Below are 21,663 nucleotides of genomic sequence, written 5' to 3' on the forward strand. Positions count from 1 at the left end.
ATAACCACTCACAGGCTGCAGGGCTGTGGTGTGGATGGGCTACCAGACAGCTCAGCCCTGACTGACAGCCTGGCTGCAGGACCTGCAGCTCTGCCCTGTGCTCTGCCTGATGTGCAGCCCTTACCTTGTACCTGCAGGTCCAGGCCCAGCCCTTCCCCACATGCACGCACACACAGTGAGTTGGTTCCGACCCATATCAATAATTCAGTGAGATTTGGATCCAGGATATCACAGTCTACAAAGTAATTCTTCCAACTGCTAGCACACCACATCAGCTAAAGTTGTGGAAATACCGTCAGTCCTCACCTCTCCTTGCTGAACCTGGGCTGTCTGAGAGGCAGGAATGCAAAGTATTCAGGGCTAAAAGAAAAAAGAGACAGTGTCATTCTATGGTTTATTTATATAAAAATATATGGCATTTATATAAAAAGAACAGAGTTAAGGGGCCTGTTTACTTGTCTCCAGACAAGTTCAACTAAAACCAAAACAAAACTATCCAAAATCATTTGGAAGATGAACCATAAAACCAAAGACTGCTATCAGTAACTCAAGAGGTTGAAATCTGTGCTGAAGATCTGAATACCTCATTGACCATACTAGCTAGAAGGGTGCTTTGGTTTCATTCAGATGGAAATTCTGGTGAACATGCTTTTAAATGAGACAAGTTTAACAGCTCTTTCATGTGGTTTGGTTTTGGTTAGTTTATTTCATATTTTTATGTGTACTTTGGCTGTTAGTCCTCCTGAAGACAGGCTTGTTCCTTAACAAAAACAAATTAATTACCTGCTCTTTTTAAATGACTTTCAATAATAAACATTAGGCTGTCACCTTCACGCTAGTTTCCTTTGCTCCGACATCTAAGGGTATAGTTAGAATATGATTATATAAATATATAATATAAATACAACTGCCCTCTGCTTACAAATGAGAGTCCTGTTCTCTCATCTTCTCTCCCAACCTCCTTAATGCCAGCTCTGATCACAAAATAAGCTAATTCAAAATGAACTGCTGAAAACTACTACTTCTCTTCCAAGTGCTGTCTTCTCTGAATTAACAAGTTAAATTGGCTCACTGATTAATATCAGTGCTTGTGCAAGGGAGCAGAGAAAGCAATTAGCAGGATTATGCAGAGTGGGACCTCTCCTTTTCTCCCCTTCTGTGACAGCAAGATCACTCAAGATGTACCACACAACTGCATTGGAGGGCTGTTCTAACTAGGATTCCCTGATGGTATTTGTCTTTATGCACATACAACTCTTCTCTCTGCTGTTCTGCAGTCAGGTTAAGGGCTGCATTCAACTGACTAGGGAGTCTTGGCCTGCTAGAGACTCTGTGGGTCTCCCTCCCTGGAGAGGACACCTTATCCATACGCATACTGAAGCTGCTCAGGGAAAAGGCCAGATCACTGGATTAGAAAGAGAACAGATATAAACATCATTCTGGGAGGCTGGCTGTTAAAGACAACCTTTAGACCACAGAAGACACATCATGTATCTGCATTCAATTGTGTTCCAACAGCCATACGCATTTTACTCAGTGATCACTGCACGTGAAATCCATTTATTAGAGACGAGCCTTGGAACAGGCACTGTCTCCCTGAGTCTCAAGCCCAATAAAAAACTAAGTACCCAGTGTCAACTTAGTACTTTGCAGTGCTGTCTTGGTGCTCTCTAGCCAGGCAGGAGAACCTCTCCTTGGTTATGAACTGCCTGCTGCTGTCTGTCTGTGCGCATCAGGCGGGCCTCCCTTGCCCCACGTCATGATCAGTCCTGCTCAGCCCCATACTCCTGGCCACTCAGCCCTCCAGAAGGAGGTCTGCCTGCACTCCCTTTTTCTCTCAATTACTCCTCAAAATTCACCCTTTTATTTCTGTGAGAACCAGGCTGCACTTCTCCAAACGGATGAGCCAGGGCATGGAGCAGGACAGACAATGTGGTGTTAGTGAGAAAGTGCCGTGGGGCGAGAAGATGAAGACCATGAAAGAGAGGGTACCTCATCAATGTGTCTATCAGTATCTGAAGGGAGAGTGTCAAGAGCACGGAGCCAGGCTCTTCTTGGTGATGCCAACTATAGTGGGTTTCTGTGGGTGGGTTTTGGTAGTGGGATGGGGAGGGCTACAGGGGTGGCTTCTGTTACAAGCTGCTAGAAGCTTCCTGTCTGGGGGAGCCAATGCCAGCTGGCTCCAGGACGGACTTCCTGCCACTGGCCAAAGCCAAGTCAATCAGGAGTAATAGTAATAGTCTCTGTGATAACACACTTAACAACAGAAGGTTGTAGCGCAGAAAGAACTCCAGCCAGGGAAGAGCAGAGTGAGAACATGGGAACAACAATGCAGACACCAAGGTCAGTGCAGAAGGAGGGGCAGGAGATGCTCCATGCGCCGGAGCTGAGGCCCTGCATCCTGTGGTGCAGACCATGGTGGGGCAGCTGTGCCCCTGCAGCCCATGGGGGACCATCGGGGTGCAGAGACCCCCCTGCAGCCCATGGAGGAGCCCATGCTGGAGCAGGTGGATGCATGAAGGAGACTGTGACCCTGTGGGAGGCCCAAGATGGAGCAGGGTCCTTCCAGAGCCTGTGGAGAGGGAAGCCCCTGCTGGAGCAGGTTTTTCCCAGGTAGGACTTGTGGCCCCTGTGGGGGACCCATGCTGGTACAGCTCATTCATCCTCCATACACACTCCATGGAGCAGTGACCCACAGGACAGCAGTTTGGGAAGAACTGTTGCCTGAGGGATGGACTCATGCTGGAGGGTCCATCAAGGACTGTCTCCTGTGGGAGGGACCCCATGGAAGCAGGGGAAGGACTTCTCTCCCTGAGCAGCAGCAGAAACAACAACTGACCGTAACTCCCATTCCCCATCCATCCTCCTGTACAGCTGGGGGAGAGGAAGGAGAACATGGAAGGAAGGAGGGGTGGGGGGAAGGCGTTTTTTAAGATTGTTTTATTTCTTACTCTTTGGCTCTTATCCTGTTAGTAATAAATTTAAGTAATGCCCCCACATTGAGTCGGTTTTGCTCGTGAAAGTAATCAGTAACTGACCTCTCCCGGCTGTTAACTCATGAATCGTTACTTCTTTTTTTTTTCTCTCCTCTGTCCAGCTGCAGAGGGAGAGGGTGGCTTTAAAGGGTAGCTGGCATCCGGCCAAGGTCAACCCACTACACCAACCAATGGAATAAGAGGCAACGGGTAGCAATTGACCCACACCAAGTTCCACCTGAAAGTGAGGAAGAACTTTACTGTGCGAATGACCCCGCACTGGAAAAGACTGCCCGGAGAGGCTGCGGAGTCTCCCACAACCGGAGATACTCAAGAACCGCCTGGACGCATTCCTGTGCAATGTGCTCTAGAACGGCCCTGCTTGAGCAGGGAGGTTGGACCAGCCGACCCATTCTGCGAGATACTGAGGAGATGCCGAGCCCGCCCCAGCCGACCAGCTCCAGACCCAGGCGCTGTGGCGGCCGGGGCGGGGCGCAGGGACGGCCGCTCGGGGCGCGCCGGCGCAGGCAGGAGGGCGGGCGGGGGGAAAGCATTCCCAATCCCTTCTCCCTGCCGCTCCCCGCGCATGTGCGGTTGCCAGGGCGGCCGTCTCCGGTGAAGGTTTAAAATCTGCGGGACATGCGCAGTGCCCGCTCTGGCCCGGGCGAGGGGGACACGCCACATTGGAACGGCGAGGGGAGCGCTCCGGGCAGCGCCGGGTACGGTTCGCGCCGCCGCCGCTTCCTCCCGAGCCGCGCTCGCCTCGCCCGGCTCTGCCTCCGGCCGCTCTCCCTCCACCCTCCCCGCGACACATGCGGCCGCTGCCGGCCCGCGCCTAGCGCCGCTGCCGGGCCGAGCGAGCGAGCGGGGGAGCGGGCGGCGAGCGGGCGGCGGCGCGGCGCTCTGGCCGGGCGGTGAGGGGCGGCGGCGGCGGGCGGGCGGGCGTGGATGGATCCCCGCGTGGCCTGGATCCAGCCCGAGCAGAAAGGACCCGCGAATGCGCTGTGGATGCAGATCTGGGAGACCTCGCAGGGCGTGGGGGGCAGGGGCGGCGCCAGCTTCCCGCACTACCTCTGCCTCAACTCCCCGGCGCTGGACTCCGCCGCCTCTCCGCCCCGCGGGCACGGCTGCGTGCGGCTCGGGGCGCCCGGCGACTGCTGCTCCTCGTCCTCGCCGCCTTCGCCCTCGCCTTCCCCGCCGGCCCTGCTGACCGGACTGGTGCCCGCTGCCCCCGCCGGCCCCGCGGCCGTGAACGGTGGCGGCGGCGAGGGAGGGCGGCGGCTGCAGAAGTCGCCGTCCGTGTCTTCCTCGTCCTCCTGCTCGTCGGTGGAGTCCGGCACCGAGAGCCCCGGCTTCTCCTCCTCGGGATCGTGCAGCGGCGGCGGAGGCGGCGGCTCCTCCTCTTCCTCCTGCGGCCCCCGAGCGGTGGCGGTGGCTCCTCCCGGGCTGCTGGGCAGCGGGGCCGGACCCGGGGAGTTTTTTAACTTCCACGAGAACAAAGTGAACGCTGTGAACGGGCACCACCAGCCGCCGCACCCGCCGCGCAGCCCCCACCCGCCGCCGGCGTCTCCTCAGCAGCACCAGTACCACCCGGGCCGCAGGAAACGGGAGAATAAAGCCAGCACCTATGGGATGAATTACCTGCTCTCTGGCAGCCGCGGCGTCGCCGTCAACAACTCCCCCCACCAGCAGCGGCAGCCGCCTCAGCCGGCGCTGCAGAGCCCCGGCACTCCTTGGAAGACCAGGAAATACAGCCCCGGCGTGCAGGGGTGAGCAGCTGTGGCCCCTGGGGCTGCTGCAGCCCCGGAGGGAAGGGGGGCCTCGGCCGCCTCTCCCGGGGCGCCTCCGAGCACGGGGTCGTTGGGTTGGGGGTCACATGAACTCCTCTGGAGCCGGCCGCGGCAGCCAGGCCCAGGGTAGGAGGCGGCGGGGCACAAACCGGTGCTCTTTTGTAAATCACCTTGCTCTGTGCCGGCTGGGTGGCTCCTGGACGAAGCAGCGATTCAGACAGGACCAGGGCAGCCATAGATACAGTGGGTTAGGCCTTGCCTTGTAGTAGGTTGAGAGGTGAAATTGTCAGGCCAGTATCAGAGGTCACCTACAATAAATGAAGCAAGGATAGGGGTGTGTGTGTGGGTGCTCGTCAAAGCTCCCAGGGGGCCAATTCAGATTGTAAGGGGAAAGTGGAAGGCTTCAGTTCAGTGGGACTCAAAAGAAGACCCTTGTGCTCATTTATAAATACCTCTGCTTCGGCTGTAGCAAGCTGGTTAGCTCGAGGAGTGTTAGGAGCATCACTTGAAAGGGAGGTGCCGAGTTCTGTCTGAAATGAGGATGAAAGTCAGCATGGTCCTAAAACATTTCTCTCAAGTGTGTTCTAGTCCTAGGATGGGTTGAACCAGCCAGTATCTGAACTGAAATCTTGGCTTTCGTAAGAGAACGCTTTTATGAAGTTTACCCTGCCCTGTGGCCATACCTTTCTCATATTAATAGGTGGGTAGTAAAACCGAGTATTCAGTTTTATCTTATTGGCATGGAGGAGGGACTAAACTGGAACAAAGCCCCTCTGGGATGCTCAGTTCGATTGCTGTATTTCACCTGTCAAATTTCATTCAGTCAAGGCGAAATGTTGCTTTCTAACATGAAGGTTATTTTATTCTTGGAAAAAGTGCTAGCTGCCTTGACTGACCATAGCAGATTTCTGATATCACTTCAAAAATAGTTTCCTGCAACTCCTAAAATCCAAGACCCTTGGATGCCTGTGGAGTAAAGGCACTGCGTATTTGTGGAGGGGAAATAGCTCAGGATAGCAGGATACCTTTTCAGAGCTGGGGATTTTTAAGTGAGAGTTCTAAGAACAGTGTCTTCTCTTTCTCTCTTGTGTGCTACTGTCAGGTGTTGAGTACACTGAAGTTACTCTGAAGTTTTAAAAGGTATTTTTAAAGTTCTGTTTTTGCAAACCATGGCCTCTCCTGGGAAGAACAAGACTTGTGATTACTGCTTTTTAATTCCAGACTGACAGTGCAAATTCAAATTACTTACAGAAGCTAGAATTTGAATTTTTAAGAGCTAGGAGCTCTGGGCCCTATACTATATATTTAGATGTATGTCTAAAATTCCAATAGTATGTTAATAATAGCATGAATTTTTTGTTTAATTTTCAAAGAGATGCAGTAGAGCGCTGAGTTAACTTTTTAATTTATCTGTGTGAGACGAGTCAATGCTAGTGAGGCAGATCTACAGGCAGGTAGAGGACAGAGCTGCCTGAGGTCACCCAGCAAATCTATGGCAAACTTGGGAATCAAATCCAGGCATTGCAGGTTCTGTCATCTAGTTGTTTCACAGCACCATCTGTGCCAATCACATGGAATTTACATTTGATCTTTTGCCCTTTTGTTTTCTGTTGGCTTTCCTTTAATATTGGTTATGCTACTCTTCAAGTATAACTTTATAGAGAATTTATACATGAGAAAATTGTTTAGCTGAGATCCAGTTACACTGTTCGGTTCTGTGAACACAGGTAGTTCTTTTGCTGATGTGTTAACGACAAGTTTTTTGCTAAAAACCTTTGAAAGTGGAAGGTGTGTTTCCTGATCTTCTGTCAAGGATCTGTATTATTACAGTGAGACCTGATTGTAGGAGTGGAGTATCAGTAACCTTCAGCATGTGTGATCCTTAGTTCCAGAGCTTTCCTTAAAGTAGAAGGGAGCTAGTGCTGAAAGAGAGCATCAGTGTTGAAACCATAGACCTAAATATGAGAAGCAGTTTCTTCCTTAGAATTCTCTTACCCAAGGTGAATCCTGGACAGGTGTGTATTCTAGAACAGTTTTCTGTTTGGTGTTAGTAATTTTTTATGAATTACTTGCATGATTTAAATAAGAATATTGTCACAGATGGAGTGGACTTAGGTGTCTATCATGTAATTCATGACTATATCAGTAATTCATGACTGCTGGTGAGTTTAACGTAATTTTCCTAAAGCCTGGGTGGTGTAGGCAATGCAAATAAAAATTACAGTGAAAAGGCTGGAGTGGGAACAGATCCCTACGGGACTTTCTTGTGGTTCCTTTATATTCCTGTTTAGTTGCCTGCTGTTCCTTGGAACTGTCAGCCTGGTCCTGAAGCATCACTTAGATAACTCATGACCTACTGACAGAGCATCTTCAGTGGTGCCAAACTGGTGTACTCAACTTTTGACAAATGTGATCCTTAAAATCTTCAGTTGCAGTCTGGTTTGGGCATCAATTATTGGAAGAAGGACTTGATCATAGATGCTCTTATGCTTACACTATACTTGAATGGTAGAACTTACTCTGCTGTGAATATTGCTATTGAAAGAATGTTTTTCTGCAACATGCTGAAATTTCCAAGTAAAATACAGTAGCTCACAGTGTTACTGTGTTGTCTTTTGGTAACATACTAAGAAGGATAATCTCTGTTTGCCCTCTCCCAGGCTGCAGCAGCACTTTTGATGAATTGTCTGCGTGCTTTGAAACAGTATTGTGCTCTCTGCTTTTGCATTCAGAGCTGGAGGTGTGCAAGTCATCATCAGTTTTTTTCCAAGTTGCTCCTAGTCAGTGGCTTTGTGATGATAGGTGTGGTGATGTTTAGGAACTCTGTATGCTCTAAAGGCTGTGTTTTGCTCTGTTTTTATACAGCATTCATTTTCTTCCAGTGGACTCATGCTTTCACCCCTTTTTGACAGCAGCATGGCAATCTTTGGAAAGGAAATTTTCTCATAAAACACAGGTGTGGGTAGCTGTGCTTGATCAGATTACATCCTAAAGCTATGCTTTTGGATGCTCTAGGTTGTCCTGTGTCATGCTTTTACAGAATTTTGGAAGGTAAGATGTGAGGAGATGGAAGCACTGGAATAAATATAGCTTCGGGAGTGATTAATATATTAGCAACAGTGTAAATTTCTATATGCCTTGGCTTTAGTTTAGGACTACAGATGACAAAATGATTGTTTTTAGATGCAAGGCAGAGAAGCTTTCTTTAATATTATGAGTTTAGTTCATACTGTTGTGACTGATGTTCAGAACTACATGTTGTTTCTTAGTACTGTGAAGTATTCTCTTGTGTGGTTTAAAACTATGCTTAGCATCTTAGGGTCTGCATTCTTTGTTCAGCAAATACCTCCTGTTTCTGTGAAGACAGTATCTTAAATATAAGCATCCTGAGAGTTTAAAGGTGCTCAAATTTTATTTCAAAATATGGCATCAAGCTATTCTAAACTTTTTACTGAGGACTCACAGGTCTCACATGTAGACACAGAGCTAATAGAGTGCTTTGTCTTAAGATGTAGCAAATAGCTTATGAATAATATAAAATCATATCAGATTCAATTATTTTGTTCCTTAATATGAATCTAATAAACTAAGTAAAGAATTAAAGCATTTTTAACAATATGAGCCTGTTCTGCCTAATGCTTTCAACTAAATGTTCAGACTAATTGTAGATGTTGAATGAGATTAACACTGAAATACCTGGCATATCTGCTTGGCACATTACAGTGCTGTGCAGAAACAACAGAACTGGCTTGTTGAGGATTAGTTTGGATACCAGAACTGTTATGATACGTTGGAATGGTGCTCTGCCTGGACTAATTAGTGTTGCATAGTGTCTGATGACTTACCACATTCATTTTTCCCCCTACATAGTCAGTTGTCTTTAATCGTCTCTTGATAATGACACAGAAATTCTGCTGTAGAGCACAGGAGTGCAAAGACCTCTGCATTTCCTTAGGCTGAAGGAGGATTCAGGCCAGCATTCCCTGATAACCACAGCAGGTACCTGGGGAGAGTTCTCATAAGCAAGGTAAGCTTATGACTGCTTCTCCAGAAGACTTGCTTCGGTGTTCACCAGTTTGCAGCTGAATGGTACTGTGTACAAAAAGTGATCTCCAGAGATGTGATGGTGCTACTATATGCTGAGTCTGTATTAAGTTTTCTTTATTTCTTCACCTGTATGAAGTGTTTCTAATTCCAGTCTTACAGGGTTTTTTGCTTTTTTGATATACTGCTGAACTTTGACCAAAGATAAATTTAATTACGGGCTTGTGGAATGCACTATTAAAAATGCATTGCCTTTAGGACCTTGCATAGCTCCAGTTGCATATTTGTTGACACTTGCTTCTTATGCTACTGTCAGAGCTGTCAGATGTAAACTAGGGGATACCACATTGTCAGCCCCTTTTGCAAATTTTGTTTTCTTGTACTTTGAGCTGGAAGAAACTCTGTGGAACTCTTTGGGAATTCTGTGATGCCTTTAGTGTCTGCACTGGAGTGTCTGGCTTTTGTAAGGGCTTTAAGGGTTTCTCGAGGGTGTTTATTTTTAACTTGTTCCCGTACTTAACAGTGCTGTCTTGCTCCAACACCTTTTGATAAACAATCAACACAGTAGGCTATTCATCCACACTACTGTTAAATCCATCGTGTCTGCTGTCTCCAGTGTTAGGTGGGTACCTGTAGTGGAGGTGTTAAAGTAGGAGGCAGGTAGTGCTGGCACTGTACACTCAATTCTTGTTTTGTTTGACTACAGGATCAGGGTAGAACAAGGCAGTATATACTGTAGCATGCGAGGAGTGGGAGTAGTTGGTTGTTAGTCACAGTAAATTTCTGGAGAGAGCAGGGGGATGTAGTTGAATGGATTGTTTTCATGCCTGAGGGCTGATACACAGCCAAGTTCAAGGTTAGTTGCTGGATGAATATCAAAAGAACAGAACATCTGTGTTTTCTGCGGTCAAGTAAGTTGACTAGAGTAGGTAAAGCCCAAAGTTTCCTTGTAAAGGGGATACCTAGCATACAGTTAGATGCTTTTGGCAGTGGAATGAAAGGACTATTTTGGCAGCAGTAGACCTGAGAGTCAGTAGAGGTACTAGAGGTCAGAAGGGCTAAGCTACAGTGGTAAAACACGAGAAGGCTTTGTGTGACAGGTGCTCACATCTGTGTATGAAGGAGAATGGGACATGTTTGGACCAGTTTCATCTTGGCATCAACTTCATGATGTTTTTGCCAGTTGTTAGGCTTTGGCAGTAGGGATAATTGGCATTAAGAACATCAACAGCTGTACGGGGCGAGACCATTAGAGGACAGTGCCAAATATTGGCAGAGGAATATATCAACATGAGCCTGTGGTGATATTTCCTGGAAGCATCTCTTAGCTTTAAATGATGTATGGTTCTTGGACTACCTGGGCTACAGGCAGTGCATTGTTACACTTATTGTTGATTTTGTGTGTGAACGCCTTGTCTTAAACTTATATGATCTTCTGGGATCAGCAGTGACCTGTGGGTAGAGGTTCCTTAGTTAAGTTATGCATTATGTAAAGATCCCTTTTTTTTTTTTTTCTTCCTGAGGCTGTCACTAGGGTTGTAGTTGTTGCCAGTCACAACTCTGTGCATGACTGAGGCAGTCCATGAGTGTTCTTTGCAGCCGACTTGAAAAAAGAGTGGGAAAAGTTGAATAACCTGATAGTTGTCTTGTTTTCTACTCTGTTTGATAATTTCTTCTGTTGAAACCGTTTTCTGCCTCTGGATGTTTGTCCCCTCTGTATGCTTTGCAATTCTGTTGTATCTTTGGAACTTGCATGAACCAGAGCTGTGTGTGATAGTGTCATGGTATTCCTGCATGTTGGCCTATCTTGTTCTTATACTTTGTCTCCTGATTACTAATGTGAGACTTGCATGTTGTTTCTGTTCTCTGAGGCTTCACTGGTGATCTTCTTTTAATATGGAAACTAGGAGTTACAGCTGTTTGTTTCCTGTTTAAAACAATTATTTATCAAGTCTTCACCCTCATCCCATATCAGCTTAGTTTCTTCATAAGCCTGCATAAGTGCATATGGGGCCATTGTCAAAAGCCACTTGGGAATCCAAAGTAGATAAGAGTAGATAAACAGTAGATAATCCAAGTAGTTAACAGATTTGCCTTTGTGGTTCTCTGATTCTTCCAAGTAGCTCTTAATGTGTGGTTTTTTTTTTTCTTTTGTTCCACTACTACCATTTATGATGGCTATGTTAGCACCTTGATACTGTCATAACTGTTTGTGTTGCATTGATTCTACTTTTGGCTACTTTGACTATTTTGAATGTCAAAACTAATGCTTTTAAATAAAAAAAAAAAAGATAACTACTTAGTGTTGTTCATATACAAATGCAGTATCAAGTGAGTGTAACTTGGTGAATACCAAATTATCAGGAATAGATTTTTCTATGGAGTATTTTCCACCAAAAAGTTGCCTTGGGATAAATTCTCCCTATGTAGTTATGGAGCAGGGAAACCTCTGAAAGATAAAAAAAAACAAAAAAGAAAAAAATACTAGCTTCTCTGCATGTCATGCATTGGGATCACTTGACTTTCTCTGTACTGATCACTTAATTCACTTAACAGAAACAGCTTTTGGGGCTCTTGAACTAGTTTAGCCTTTCTCAAGGATAGCTTTGCATCTCATTAAGTTGTTCCTCATAATCGTTTTTGATATCCTTAATCTTCCAATCCTCTTTCCCTGCTTTGTACATGACTTCAGGGTTTCTGAAGACATCTTCTGATGGAATCCTCTGACAAGGTGGTAGAAGCTCTTTTTTTTTCCCCTAAAACCTGATTTTAATGCACGCTTCTGCTAAACAACCAGCGCGATATCTTTAATAGTCACTGGAACACCTTATTCTTTTGGTTACAATTCTTAAGTTAAGGAGCTTCCTCTTTTATATGGTGAACTCAGCAGTACTTAAATCCAGGAAAGGCTTTTCTAGCTTTTGTTGCCTTGCAGAGATGCTGTCTTTGAATGTGCAGGATTTGCTGCTAGTGATGCTTTGACGGATACGTTTTGAATTAGATTCTGCTCCTTGGGATTACGTCAAGAGTTGCTTCTCTTGAACGTTTCATTGACTAACTTGCTGTAATGCACACCTGATCTACATGGGCATAGTCTCTCATCACTAATGCGTTTCTGTTCTTGCCATCTGACTTATCTGGGATGTTAATCACTTGCTATCTTTGGGCATTTGGAAAAGAATGATATTAAGACATGAATTTTGGGATTTAGTGGTTCTATGTATTGGCATAGCGAGCTTGCTGATTCAGTTCCAGGGTTTAACATATGGTGTTCTCCTTCACTGGTACAACAAAATAATCATGGTATTTTCTTGGTGGTGTGGTGAAGTCCAACAGTCCAAATCAGGAGTAATGTACTTCAGAAGATTACATAGTGGGTCTGTTTTGCCATGTATTAAATTGGAGCTGTACATCTGCTTATTTTTTAAATTGTTTTATAATGTAGCTTTTTTAGAGGACATCTAGCCCCTTAATAAGGTAATTGGTTGAGTTTTATTGGTTTGATGTAGTTTGCAAAAATACATTAGTTTTTGATTCTCTTTCAAAATGCAAACAAATTCTGTTACTTAAGTGTGGAAATTTGCAGTGTAAATTAGTTTCTTGAGCACATCAACTATCAAAGTGTTTCTGAGAGGTAAAATCTAATTGGCAGGACATTTGGTCTAAAATTAGGACAGGCTTTGACTTGAAAGACTGTGGGGCAAAAAGGGAAAGCTTAGAGGGGAAATAAGAAAAATATGATCTCTTGCGGAAAAGATACAGTATATTTTATAAAATACTCTTTATTCTGTGGATGAGAACAGAAGTACTTTTTTCTTCCATTCTCTCCTTAGTAATTAACTTGCAAAGTAAGCTTGATTCTTATTTGAATGTGGTGTTTAGAGTACCTGTCTGTAAAACATTTCATAGCTCTGATTTGTAAGTTCTATATAGTTGAGATTTTTTTTTTATCCTGCCAGTCTTTGTAGTTTGCTGACTTCCATACAATTACAGTGTCAAAGATAATTGCTCCCCGAATTACCTGGTAATATGAGACTCGTTTTTTGCAGCAGTACAGTCTGAATGTAACACTGTTTTCATAGAAGTTTCTCTCATCTGTAGTCTTAGAACATTGCATAGGGTATGTATAGAGTACTACTGCCTGAACCTTACTGGTATTGAGGAGGACTAGTGTACAAAGGCAGAGGCACCTGAATGGGTGTTGTGAGTGTAGTGGGAAGAGAAGAGTTGTAAGTTCATCTCCTCTTCATGGGCTTAGTTTTGTTTTTGCCACTTTTGCAGATATCCTAATCTTAGATCATACTGGAAAAGTCTGTGTCTCAGAATATCATATATATATATATATTCTCCTTTATTTCACTGAACTGTGTTCCTTAGACTGTAAGACTGATTTCAGCTTCTGAATGCATTTGTTGTAGTGTGAGATTTCATCTGCATTTCAATGATAATGCAATTGTGCTTTGCTCTGGTTGAAGGTGATGTAGTTCGACAGATTTCCCAAATACATTCAGTGACTGCTGTGCCTTTCACTGTTTAATCTCAAGACAGCAAGTCCTCACACATGTTTTGGAGTTCTTGCTTCATTGAAGGAATGTATTCTATGTCTTGTAACCTTTATTTCAACCCAGATTCCGTTGAAATGTGCTTATACCTCCCCATTTCTTTACCTCCCTTTTTCTACACACCTGTGGTGTTACACCCACGTGCTTTAACAGTGGCATCTATTCTTTCCTTTTATAATGATTCTTGGATGATGTGTTAAACTCTGGTTAGAAAAATACTCATTCTAGTAAGTAGAGGATATGATATTATAATTGTTCCATATGAAGGGTGCGGTCATGTTTTTGTCTGTTCCTTTAGACTAAATTCATGTGCTTAGTAGCATAGACATGGTCAAAAGAAAGAGGCTGCATACTTGAGGGAACAGTCTCTGTAGCTTTTTATTCACCTTCTGGTTTGTTGATGCTGTTTGAGAATTTCATTTCAGTGCAATGAAGTTAGCCCTTGAAGTAATAAGTCAATCTTATGTATAATAGTAGTTCTAGATACAGTACGTGAATAAAGTACATACTCTCCTTTCTTAGATACCTGCCTTTAAGGGAAAACATTATACAAGTCTGAGAATGTCACCTGAGATTTATTTTAACCTGGAGACTAGGAGTGTGTCTGCCTTTCCTAAACCAGTAAAAGGGATAATTATTTGGTAAACAGAAGACATTAATTGTGTTGCATAGCTTAGCCTGTAAGCAGGAGATGCTTGCTGTGCTTAGCAGTAATAGCATCGGTAAATGGTAGGTTCCTCCAGGCTGTTAAAATTAGCAAGCTGAATAGTATAGCAAGTGCAAGTAGCCTCTCTTCTTCATCCCTTCATTCTAATATTTTCCATCTTGCATTAAGAGTACAGTTACAGTTATCAACAAGTTACTTTCCCAGTGTTTCTATAAATGTAGTAAAACTGACTTGTGAAAAAATTGATTAAAAGGCCTACATTAGCTAGAAAAGTAGTACAGTAGGCATCTTAAAATGCTATAGAAGATAGTTAAGTGTGGGGATGCTGTTGGGAGTCCAAATTCTTTAAGAAGCCAGAAGAATTGAGCAAATTGACTAGCTATATGTTGAAGGAAGTGCTATTAAAAAAGAGTTAGGTTGTTACTTATATCTGCATGTACATCATGTGCTGCAAATGGAAACTGTGTTCGTAATGATTAAAATACTGTCACAGTCCTGACTTAAAAGGAGCTTATGAAAATCATAGAGGCTACGTGGACAAAATACCTAAGTAAAAGCTATCCCTGTGTTGGCTGGCTGAATGTCCCATTGTTACCTGTTTTTTTCAGACAGCACATTATTCCTTCAGCTAGTAGAGAAATTACTCCAGGATAAGTCCTGAGCAGCATACAGGATCTTGTTTTATGTGTGTGAGAGCTGCTTTTTTTTGTGACTGTGTTCCAATAACCTTGTTTGAGAAAAGATGTTTAGAAAAATGTAAACTACTGTAATATTGAATTTTCAAAAAGCATCTCTCAGTTTTGAGAAGCTTCTTCAGGTGGAAGCCAAAAGGGTAAAGTGCTGAAGTGGTTGTGCTATCATATGCTGACCGTGAGGATAGCACTGATTCTTATCCAGAAGGACACAGACCAGGAAGATGTTCTCTAAGAAGCAGAAACTGTTGAATTAAGGAAAAATGGAAAGAGCAAACAAAATAGAAGTCTGTTAGGATAGAGGGTTTGAGAACTGGTTTACTAAGTGCATTAAAACCTGAAAACCTTGCACATTGAAAGCAAGAAGCTTTGCCGGTGTCACTAGGGTTCATAGAGAGACATGAAAAGGCACCTGGGGGAAGTCAGATCATGTAGTAGGAATTAAAGTGAACTAATTGCATTGCCTTCTGTCAGAGAAGGACTTAAGAGACTTATGAGAACTTTCTTTGACTCCGGGCAACTGTCATTTTAAATTTCAGTAAGTGTTTAAATCCAATCAGAAGAATGATACTTGTTGTACAGCCATGTCTTGTAGTATATGCCAAATAATTTCAGAGGAATTAACCATGAGTATAGTTTGAACTCTAAACGATTTTTGATTATCTAGCCCTTTGCTGTTGTCCCATGCAAACTGAATCATTAAAAGAGGTACTGTCTTACCAGTACAAAGTGAAAAATATGAAACTGACTTCATGTTACAAGGTAGATCAGGGAAGAAAATGTAGACTAGTGATGGGTGATATTCTTCTTTCATGATATGCTTAAGGATTGTGACTGTTAATCATGTGAACAGAAGCTCAGTGGGGCATTGAAGTGAGAGTGCTTATGTGTTGGCTATTTTTCTTGAGCTCACTGACACACTAGAGGCTGCTTTTGAAAGGCTGGGCTGTGTATGGTAGAGGTTGCAGTGCATAGGGAAGCTGGGATCCCTTTTATTCTCCTCCCCTAGTACAGTATGGCTACTCTAAATGTATTTTTTTTTTTTTCCAGAAATGTCTCCTGTAGTGGTTGGATGGTGCTGATACTGTAACAAAACAGACCGTGCTTGCATGAGCAAACATAAAGAAAGGGTCTAGTGCATGTTTTGATAAAGGTAGTTGTGTCTCACAGGTCTCATTTTCTGGAAGGATTAATTGTTAATCTGTGTTCCTGTGTTCAGTCTGATAACAGAACTACTGGATTTTTTTATTATTCAGAAGGATGTTTCTGAGATTCTTTTTTGAAGACTTTGTAAAAACCTAACAGATAGAGGTTTGCTGGGCTTATGGGTTAGCTGCTTAGAAATAACCAAAGGAAAGAATAAATTATTGAATTTATAATAAGGGAAGATTACCAGTAGAATTACTGACGATGCTGTTGCTCCATATCTTCATAAATATTTAGAGGGAAGAAATTAATGAGAAAAGGATAGAAAGGGTAATAGAAAGCTAGAGCTGACTGCAGATGGTTGCAGTGGAATTTCATTTTTCATTAGATTATAAAATTGCTGGTAGAGTTGAATTTTAGTAAATACAGAATCATGACTGAAGAAGAATAATTCAGGCTGAATATACCCAGTGGGTGGGCTTTATGTTGGTAGTTTTGTTCAGAAAACACCTTACAGCTCCTTCATAATGGTTTCTTTTAAAGAGCAGCTGTATAATCAAGCAGCAGCATCAATCTTGGCAAATGTAGGGACAATGAAATGAAAACAGGTGTGTGTCATAGACTGAATGGCGGAATTCCATGTTGACTCTGTGTGTGTTTCTGCCACCTGTCAGAAAATGTTGTGCAAACCGAAAACAAGCTGAAGAAGGTTAGTAGTGATCAAACTTGGGACTTGCTTTTGTGTAAAGAGAGAGAAATCAATGAGGATTGGGAGCTTGGAAAACTGCTGGTGGATAGAGACAAGTGGATATGAATTGAGAACCTGGGAAGTGTTATGTTTTGAGACGAGCTGCCAGTAACAACTTTTTTTGTCCCAAGAAAAAGAGCATCAGATAAAATCATTACCAGGCAGCAGTTTTAAAGAAAGCACTCTTTATTCTGATGCATACTTAAATTCTCATAGAATGCCATTATGACAAAAGCATAAATGGACTAAAAGACCTGGAAAAGTCAATGAAGTCCTTTGAGTTAATATGCTTCATGATTGGGATGCACCCCAAAAGTATGCAAAAGGAAATTATTGGAGGCTTGGAAGGATAGCTGCCCCTTTGCCTTTCCTACTTTTCCTTACTTTCACCCTGTACGTACTTACTGCAGATTTTTATAGGCAGGAGAATAGGAAGTCTTCAGTTTGGCCTCACTGCTTTTAGCTATATTTCAAGTACTTTTTTCTTTGGTCTTGTTGTCTTGCAAAGGAAAAAAATAGCATAGTTTCTATAAACAAAACAGGGTCATGTTAGTTTGCGTTTTCTGTCTTGCTCAAAAGTTTTGGAATCAAGTAGATTGATCAACAGATTGAAACATTAGTTAAGCCTACAGTGTACTTAAATATTCATTTATGGCTCCAGGCTCAGTTTAAGATCAGAGAAAGGGCAAACAGTACTTCTAAATATGTATGCTTTTTGGAAGTATCTTTGTGCTTTGCTGCTAAAATCTCATTGTGTATTGAAAGGATTTCTGACACTTAACCTCCAAATTAGGCATCTCTAATTTTTATCTATTATAGGGGGAAATACCTATTAAAATGAGTTTCAGAAGTCTCAGGTGAAGAATTAAGAGTTTTTGAAAGGCTAAACATATTAACTATAGATTGATTTTTGGTGTTAGGACAATATTTGGATTTCACTAAATTGTGTGACTAGGTATATTTCTTGAGTTAGAGAGAAATTATAAGGAAAATTAAAAATATGTCAACATCAAAAGAATGTCCTTGTAAAATGTCACAGCGGTAGCTATTTGCATTTTTTTTTGTTTGGCATAGCTTGATGCTTTTCCACTGAAAAAAGCAAACATGGCATTCACCTTAAAACTGAAATTTGGCAATAAGTGTTCTATAGTATTGGGAGATGAGAAACAAAAGGGCTTAATAGGTGTATAGTGTTCCAGTGTCAGAACTCTTCATGTAATACTGGTATTAAAATACTTTATACTTGAGAAAATATTTAATGCTTCTCACTCTGCATTCAGTGGAAAGGTTACTTCCTGTATGAATGAATGGCTAATAAAGAGCTTGAGCGTCAAAGGAATCCCAATTTGTCAGAGTGGACATTTTCACATCAAGAAATACTCAAATGTCCCTTTTATTACCCTCCACAAAAATGCATCAATGCCAGTGGCCTGTTTGCAAGTCTGTGTAAGCTAGCGCATACACAGAAGTAAGAACTGCTGGAAGAATAAACCTACTTGAAGATTTTAGTTGTTCTGGTGCTGTTTCACATTTGTGTCATTATGTAGTTTTTAAGACTCAACTTTGTTTTTTAAAGAAAATAAACATAGTCAGGAATTGAATTTGACTTCTAATGTTGAGCCAGTAAGAAGTTCAGTAAATATCTACTAGAGTTAGCGTTCTGAGTCTTTTGGTTAAAGAATGATATTGAATAAAGCCTGTGGCCTATTTCTGGTAAAATTTGTTCTAATAGTTAAATTGCCACTATAACTGATCCTGCTTTCTCCTTTAGACTGCACGAAGAAATAATTGACTTCTATGACTTCATGTCCCCTCGTCCCGAAGAAGCAGCTATGAGAAGAGAAGTGGTAAAAAGAATAGAAACAGTCATCAAAGATCTCTGGCCTACAGCTGATGTGAGTGTAATTTAAGTTGTGATTTGCTTCTCTAGTAAATTGTAGAGCTTGGTTCACTTAACCTTGCTATTACATTTGCTGTTTTAGAAATTACCGTATAATACTTCAAACTTAAGGCAATTGACTTAATATCGCAGCTCTTACAGTATTTGGCAGTTCATTTTAAAGAGTGGGGGAAACTTCAAACCTAGATGTCAGATTAATGAATGTTACTGATTATTTTTTCATTTTGAGAACTGGAAATGTGAAGAGCTGTCCACTTTAAGTAGTGCATTTCTTGTAGTAATACAGCTGTAGGACAAGAGGGCATGGTCTTAAACTGTGCCAGGAGTGGTTTAGGTTAGACATTAGAAAGAAATTCTTTACAGAGAGAGTGATCAGGCATTGGAATGGGCTGCCCAGGGAGGTGGTGGATTCACTGTCCCTGGAGGTACTTGAGACTGGATGTGGCACTGAGTGCCATGTCTAGTTGACAGGGTGATGCTGGGTCATGGGTTGGACTCAGTCTCAGAGGTCTTTTCCAACTGGGTTGATTCTGTGATTCTTTAAATTGATTGTCTTATAACTTAATTTTGAATGTTAAAGTGAGCCTGACTACTTCTGTGTCCACTGCTATAAGGACTCCTGACTGTGGATATTTGTAAATAAAAATACTTAACAAAAGAGCAGCTAAACACAGATATTTTTTTTTTTTTTTGTACTCTTCATGAATTTGACATTCAGGGGGTTACTTTAGCCCTACTTTAATGGGAAAATTGCACTCTCTGAGATACTTTGCAACCAAAGATGGTGTAATTTCAAACACTTTGTTACCCAGTGTTTAAGTTTGCCATCCAAAAAGAATGCATCATCTAAAAAGAACTGTATCTCTAGCATCACCTTCGTGATTACTAGATAGTAACTGTTTCATTTATAAGCAGAAAAATGGTTCAGATCACTGTTATTTCATGTCCTCCTGTGGGAAAGAGTGAGGCCTCTGACCACAGCACTGAGCTAAAGACACTGTAAAGCTCATCTGCTTCATCCTTACCCATGTAAGACTTTTCTGCCTTGTGGAAATAGATAGAAACACTGAAATGGCCCAGTGTTGCCCAGCCTTTTCATAGGAAGAAAAAAGTGAACTTATAAATTGTGCTCTACTCTGTCAGAGAGTGAAGGAGGTCTCAATTCTATAGATTGGAAGCATACTAAAAGTATTTGATGTGGACTGTGGATGTATCTCCAGCATGCCTGCTTTTCCACACGACGGACATCTGCTGCTACTTCACAGTTGTCCTTAACAGTAAAATCTGGAGTATTTATCTGAATTGTATGCTGTTTTTTAAACCTAAAATTTGGAAAATTTATTCCCTTAAACTCTTCCAATTTCAGTAGAGCTGTCCTGTGAGGAAAAAAGGAAGCAGGAAGGAAGGAAAGTGATAAAAACTGTCGAACTGAAAATAAATAGTGAGAAGCATTTGTTTAAATGTGAGCTCTGCTAGCAGGATTAGTATTTATTTCACGTTTAAAAAGTGCCAAATTTCCTCTAAAGTTGCCTGTGTAAGAAAAAGTATATTCAAACATGCTTAACATAGTGTATAGTACTTTAAGGATATAGACTATATCCTTAACAAGTTGAGAAATATATTGTCTTCTGAAAGTTAAATAAAGTAATCCTTCATAATTACAAGATATTTCCTTGGTGTGTTTTTTTGGTTTTTTCAGGTCCAGATATTTGGCAGCTTTAGTACAGGGCTTTATCTTCCAACTAGGTAAGTAATAGTTTACTTTTACGTAAAGTTTTTCTTTTAGAGAAATGGTAAACTTCAAAGAGGAGTTTAGATAGGAATGTGTAAACCTGTCACTGTCAGTCAAACTTTGGTCTAGTGTTTAATGTGACAAAGGGAAAAGCTTTTGAACTTCAAGATTTGCGATTAGTTTTTTTAATGCATCGTACTGCTCTATTTACTTATTGACCCTTGTAAACACACAGTGAAAATGAATGTTTATTGTTTACTGTGTAAAGATTGTTTTGTTAAATAAGATGAATTACTGAGAGTGTGTCACTTATCACAGAGTTACTTTGTAAACTTGAAAGAGTAATCACTGTGGTGTATTTTCATCGTTTTGGAGAGCAAAATGTCTTAATTTGTTTAGATCGCTTAATGTTTCAAAGGATGGATATGGAAAACCTGCATAGCTCTGTCTAAAAGACTGTTGTCTTTACATTGATTAAATTTTCAGTAGGAAAGCACTGAAAATTTCATTTCTATGAGTAACAATCACTGATAAAAATTGTTTGGACTATTAATGTGCTTGTCAATATGGGTATATAGATGAGGGATAGAATTGGGCTGTGGAAGTTAGAGAGGAGGGAGCAGGAAATGTAAGAGGGAGAGGAGCTCAAAGAACTCAAAGAAGTGGAAGCAAGAAAGTAGAATGCTACTTTGGGTCCTAGAGCGCTACAGACTCTCTTGCTTAACAGTCTGAAAAGGAGTTAATTGGGAACCTAGATTACAAGTTGCAAAATGATCACCCTGTAGGGTGATATGTAGCATGCCAATTTTATCATGTCTTTTGGGGGTGTATTATGCTTTAGACTTAATGGATTTCATACTGTGTTCTTTTTGTCTAGTGATATTGATCTGGTTGTTTTTGGGAAATGGGAGCGGCCTCCTTTACAGCTGCTGGAGCAAGCACTAAGAAAACACAATGTGGCTGAACCATATTCCATTAAAGTACTTGATAAAGCTACGGTAAGTAATAGTCTTTGGAATACTGAACTAAAAAACTTTCAGGCCCCTTAAGATGTTGGTGATAAATAGTGTTTTTAATTCATCAAGCAAATTAAATTTCCTTAAGCTCTCTGAGCAAGATTTCAGTAGAATCTGTATGTGCTAAGCATTAACATGTAGTCTTTTACATGGACAGTGGTAGTGTGTTTGCTGGAAGGCCATACCTTGTGCTTATGTTGTCAATAAGGATCTGAAGGGCAGTATTGGCAAAATATCCAGTCACATAAATTGACTATTAGCATAATGTTTTTCCACTGACCTTTGAGGGGAATTTGTTTACCCAGAAAGCTCTAACTAGAGCTGTCCATCTTGAAAGATGATTTTCAGGTTGTTGTGTTTCTAATGGCATAGTAAAGTGTTCCAAACCTAA

General features: G+C 42.0%; 1 protein-coding gene across 4 annotated transcripts in view; it reads left to right on the plus strand.

Annotated features, from left to right (window-relative positions):
* Positions 1-3,915: 3,915 nt before the first annotated feature.
* The window catches only part of TENT4A (terminal nucleotidyltransferase 4A), a 58,888-nt gene continuing 41,140 nt past the window's right edge, over positions 3,916-21,663 (plus strand). For all 4 annotated transcript variants that reach the window (XM_050320273.1, XM_050320285.1, XM_050320293.1 and 1 more), the window contains exons 1-4: positions 3,916-4,744; positions 18,396-18,519; positions 20,224-20,270; positions 21,134-21,254. In XM_050320273.1, coding sequence (XP_050176230.1) covers positions 3,924-4,744; positions 18,396-18,519; positions 20,224-20,270; positions 21,134-21,254 — 1,113 coding nt within the window. In that variant the 5' untranslated portion in view covers positions 3,916-3,923. The remainder of the gene's footprint in view (positions 4,745-18,395; positions 18,520-20,223; positions 20,271-21,133; positions 21,255-21,663) is intronic.

Source organism: Myiozetetes cayanensis, unplaced genomic scaffold (assembly GCF_022539395.1).
Source record: "Myiozetetes cayanensis isolate MyiCay16 unplaced genomic scaffold, myiCay2020 scf1, whole genome shotgun sequence".
Taxonomy (NCBI): Eukaryota; Metazoa; Chordata; class Aves; order Passeriformes; family Tyrannidae; genus Myiozetetes; species Myiozetetes cayanensis.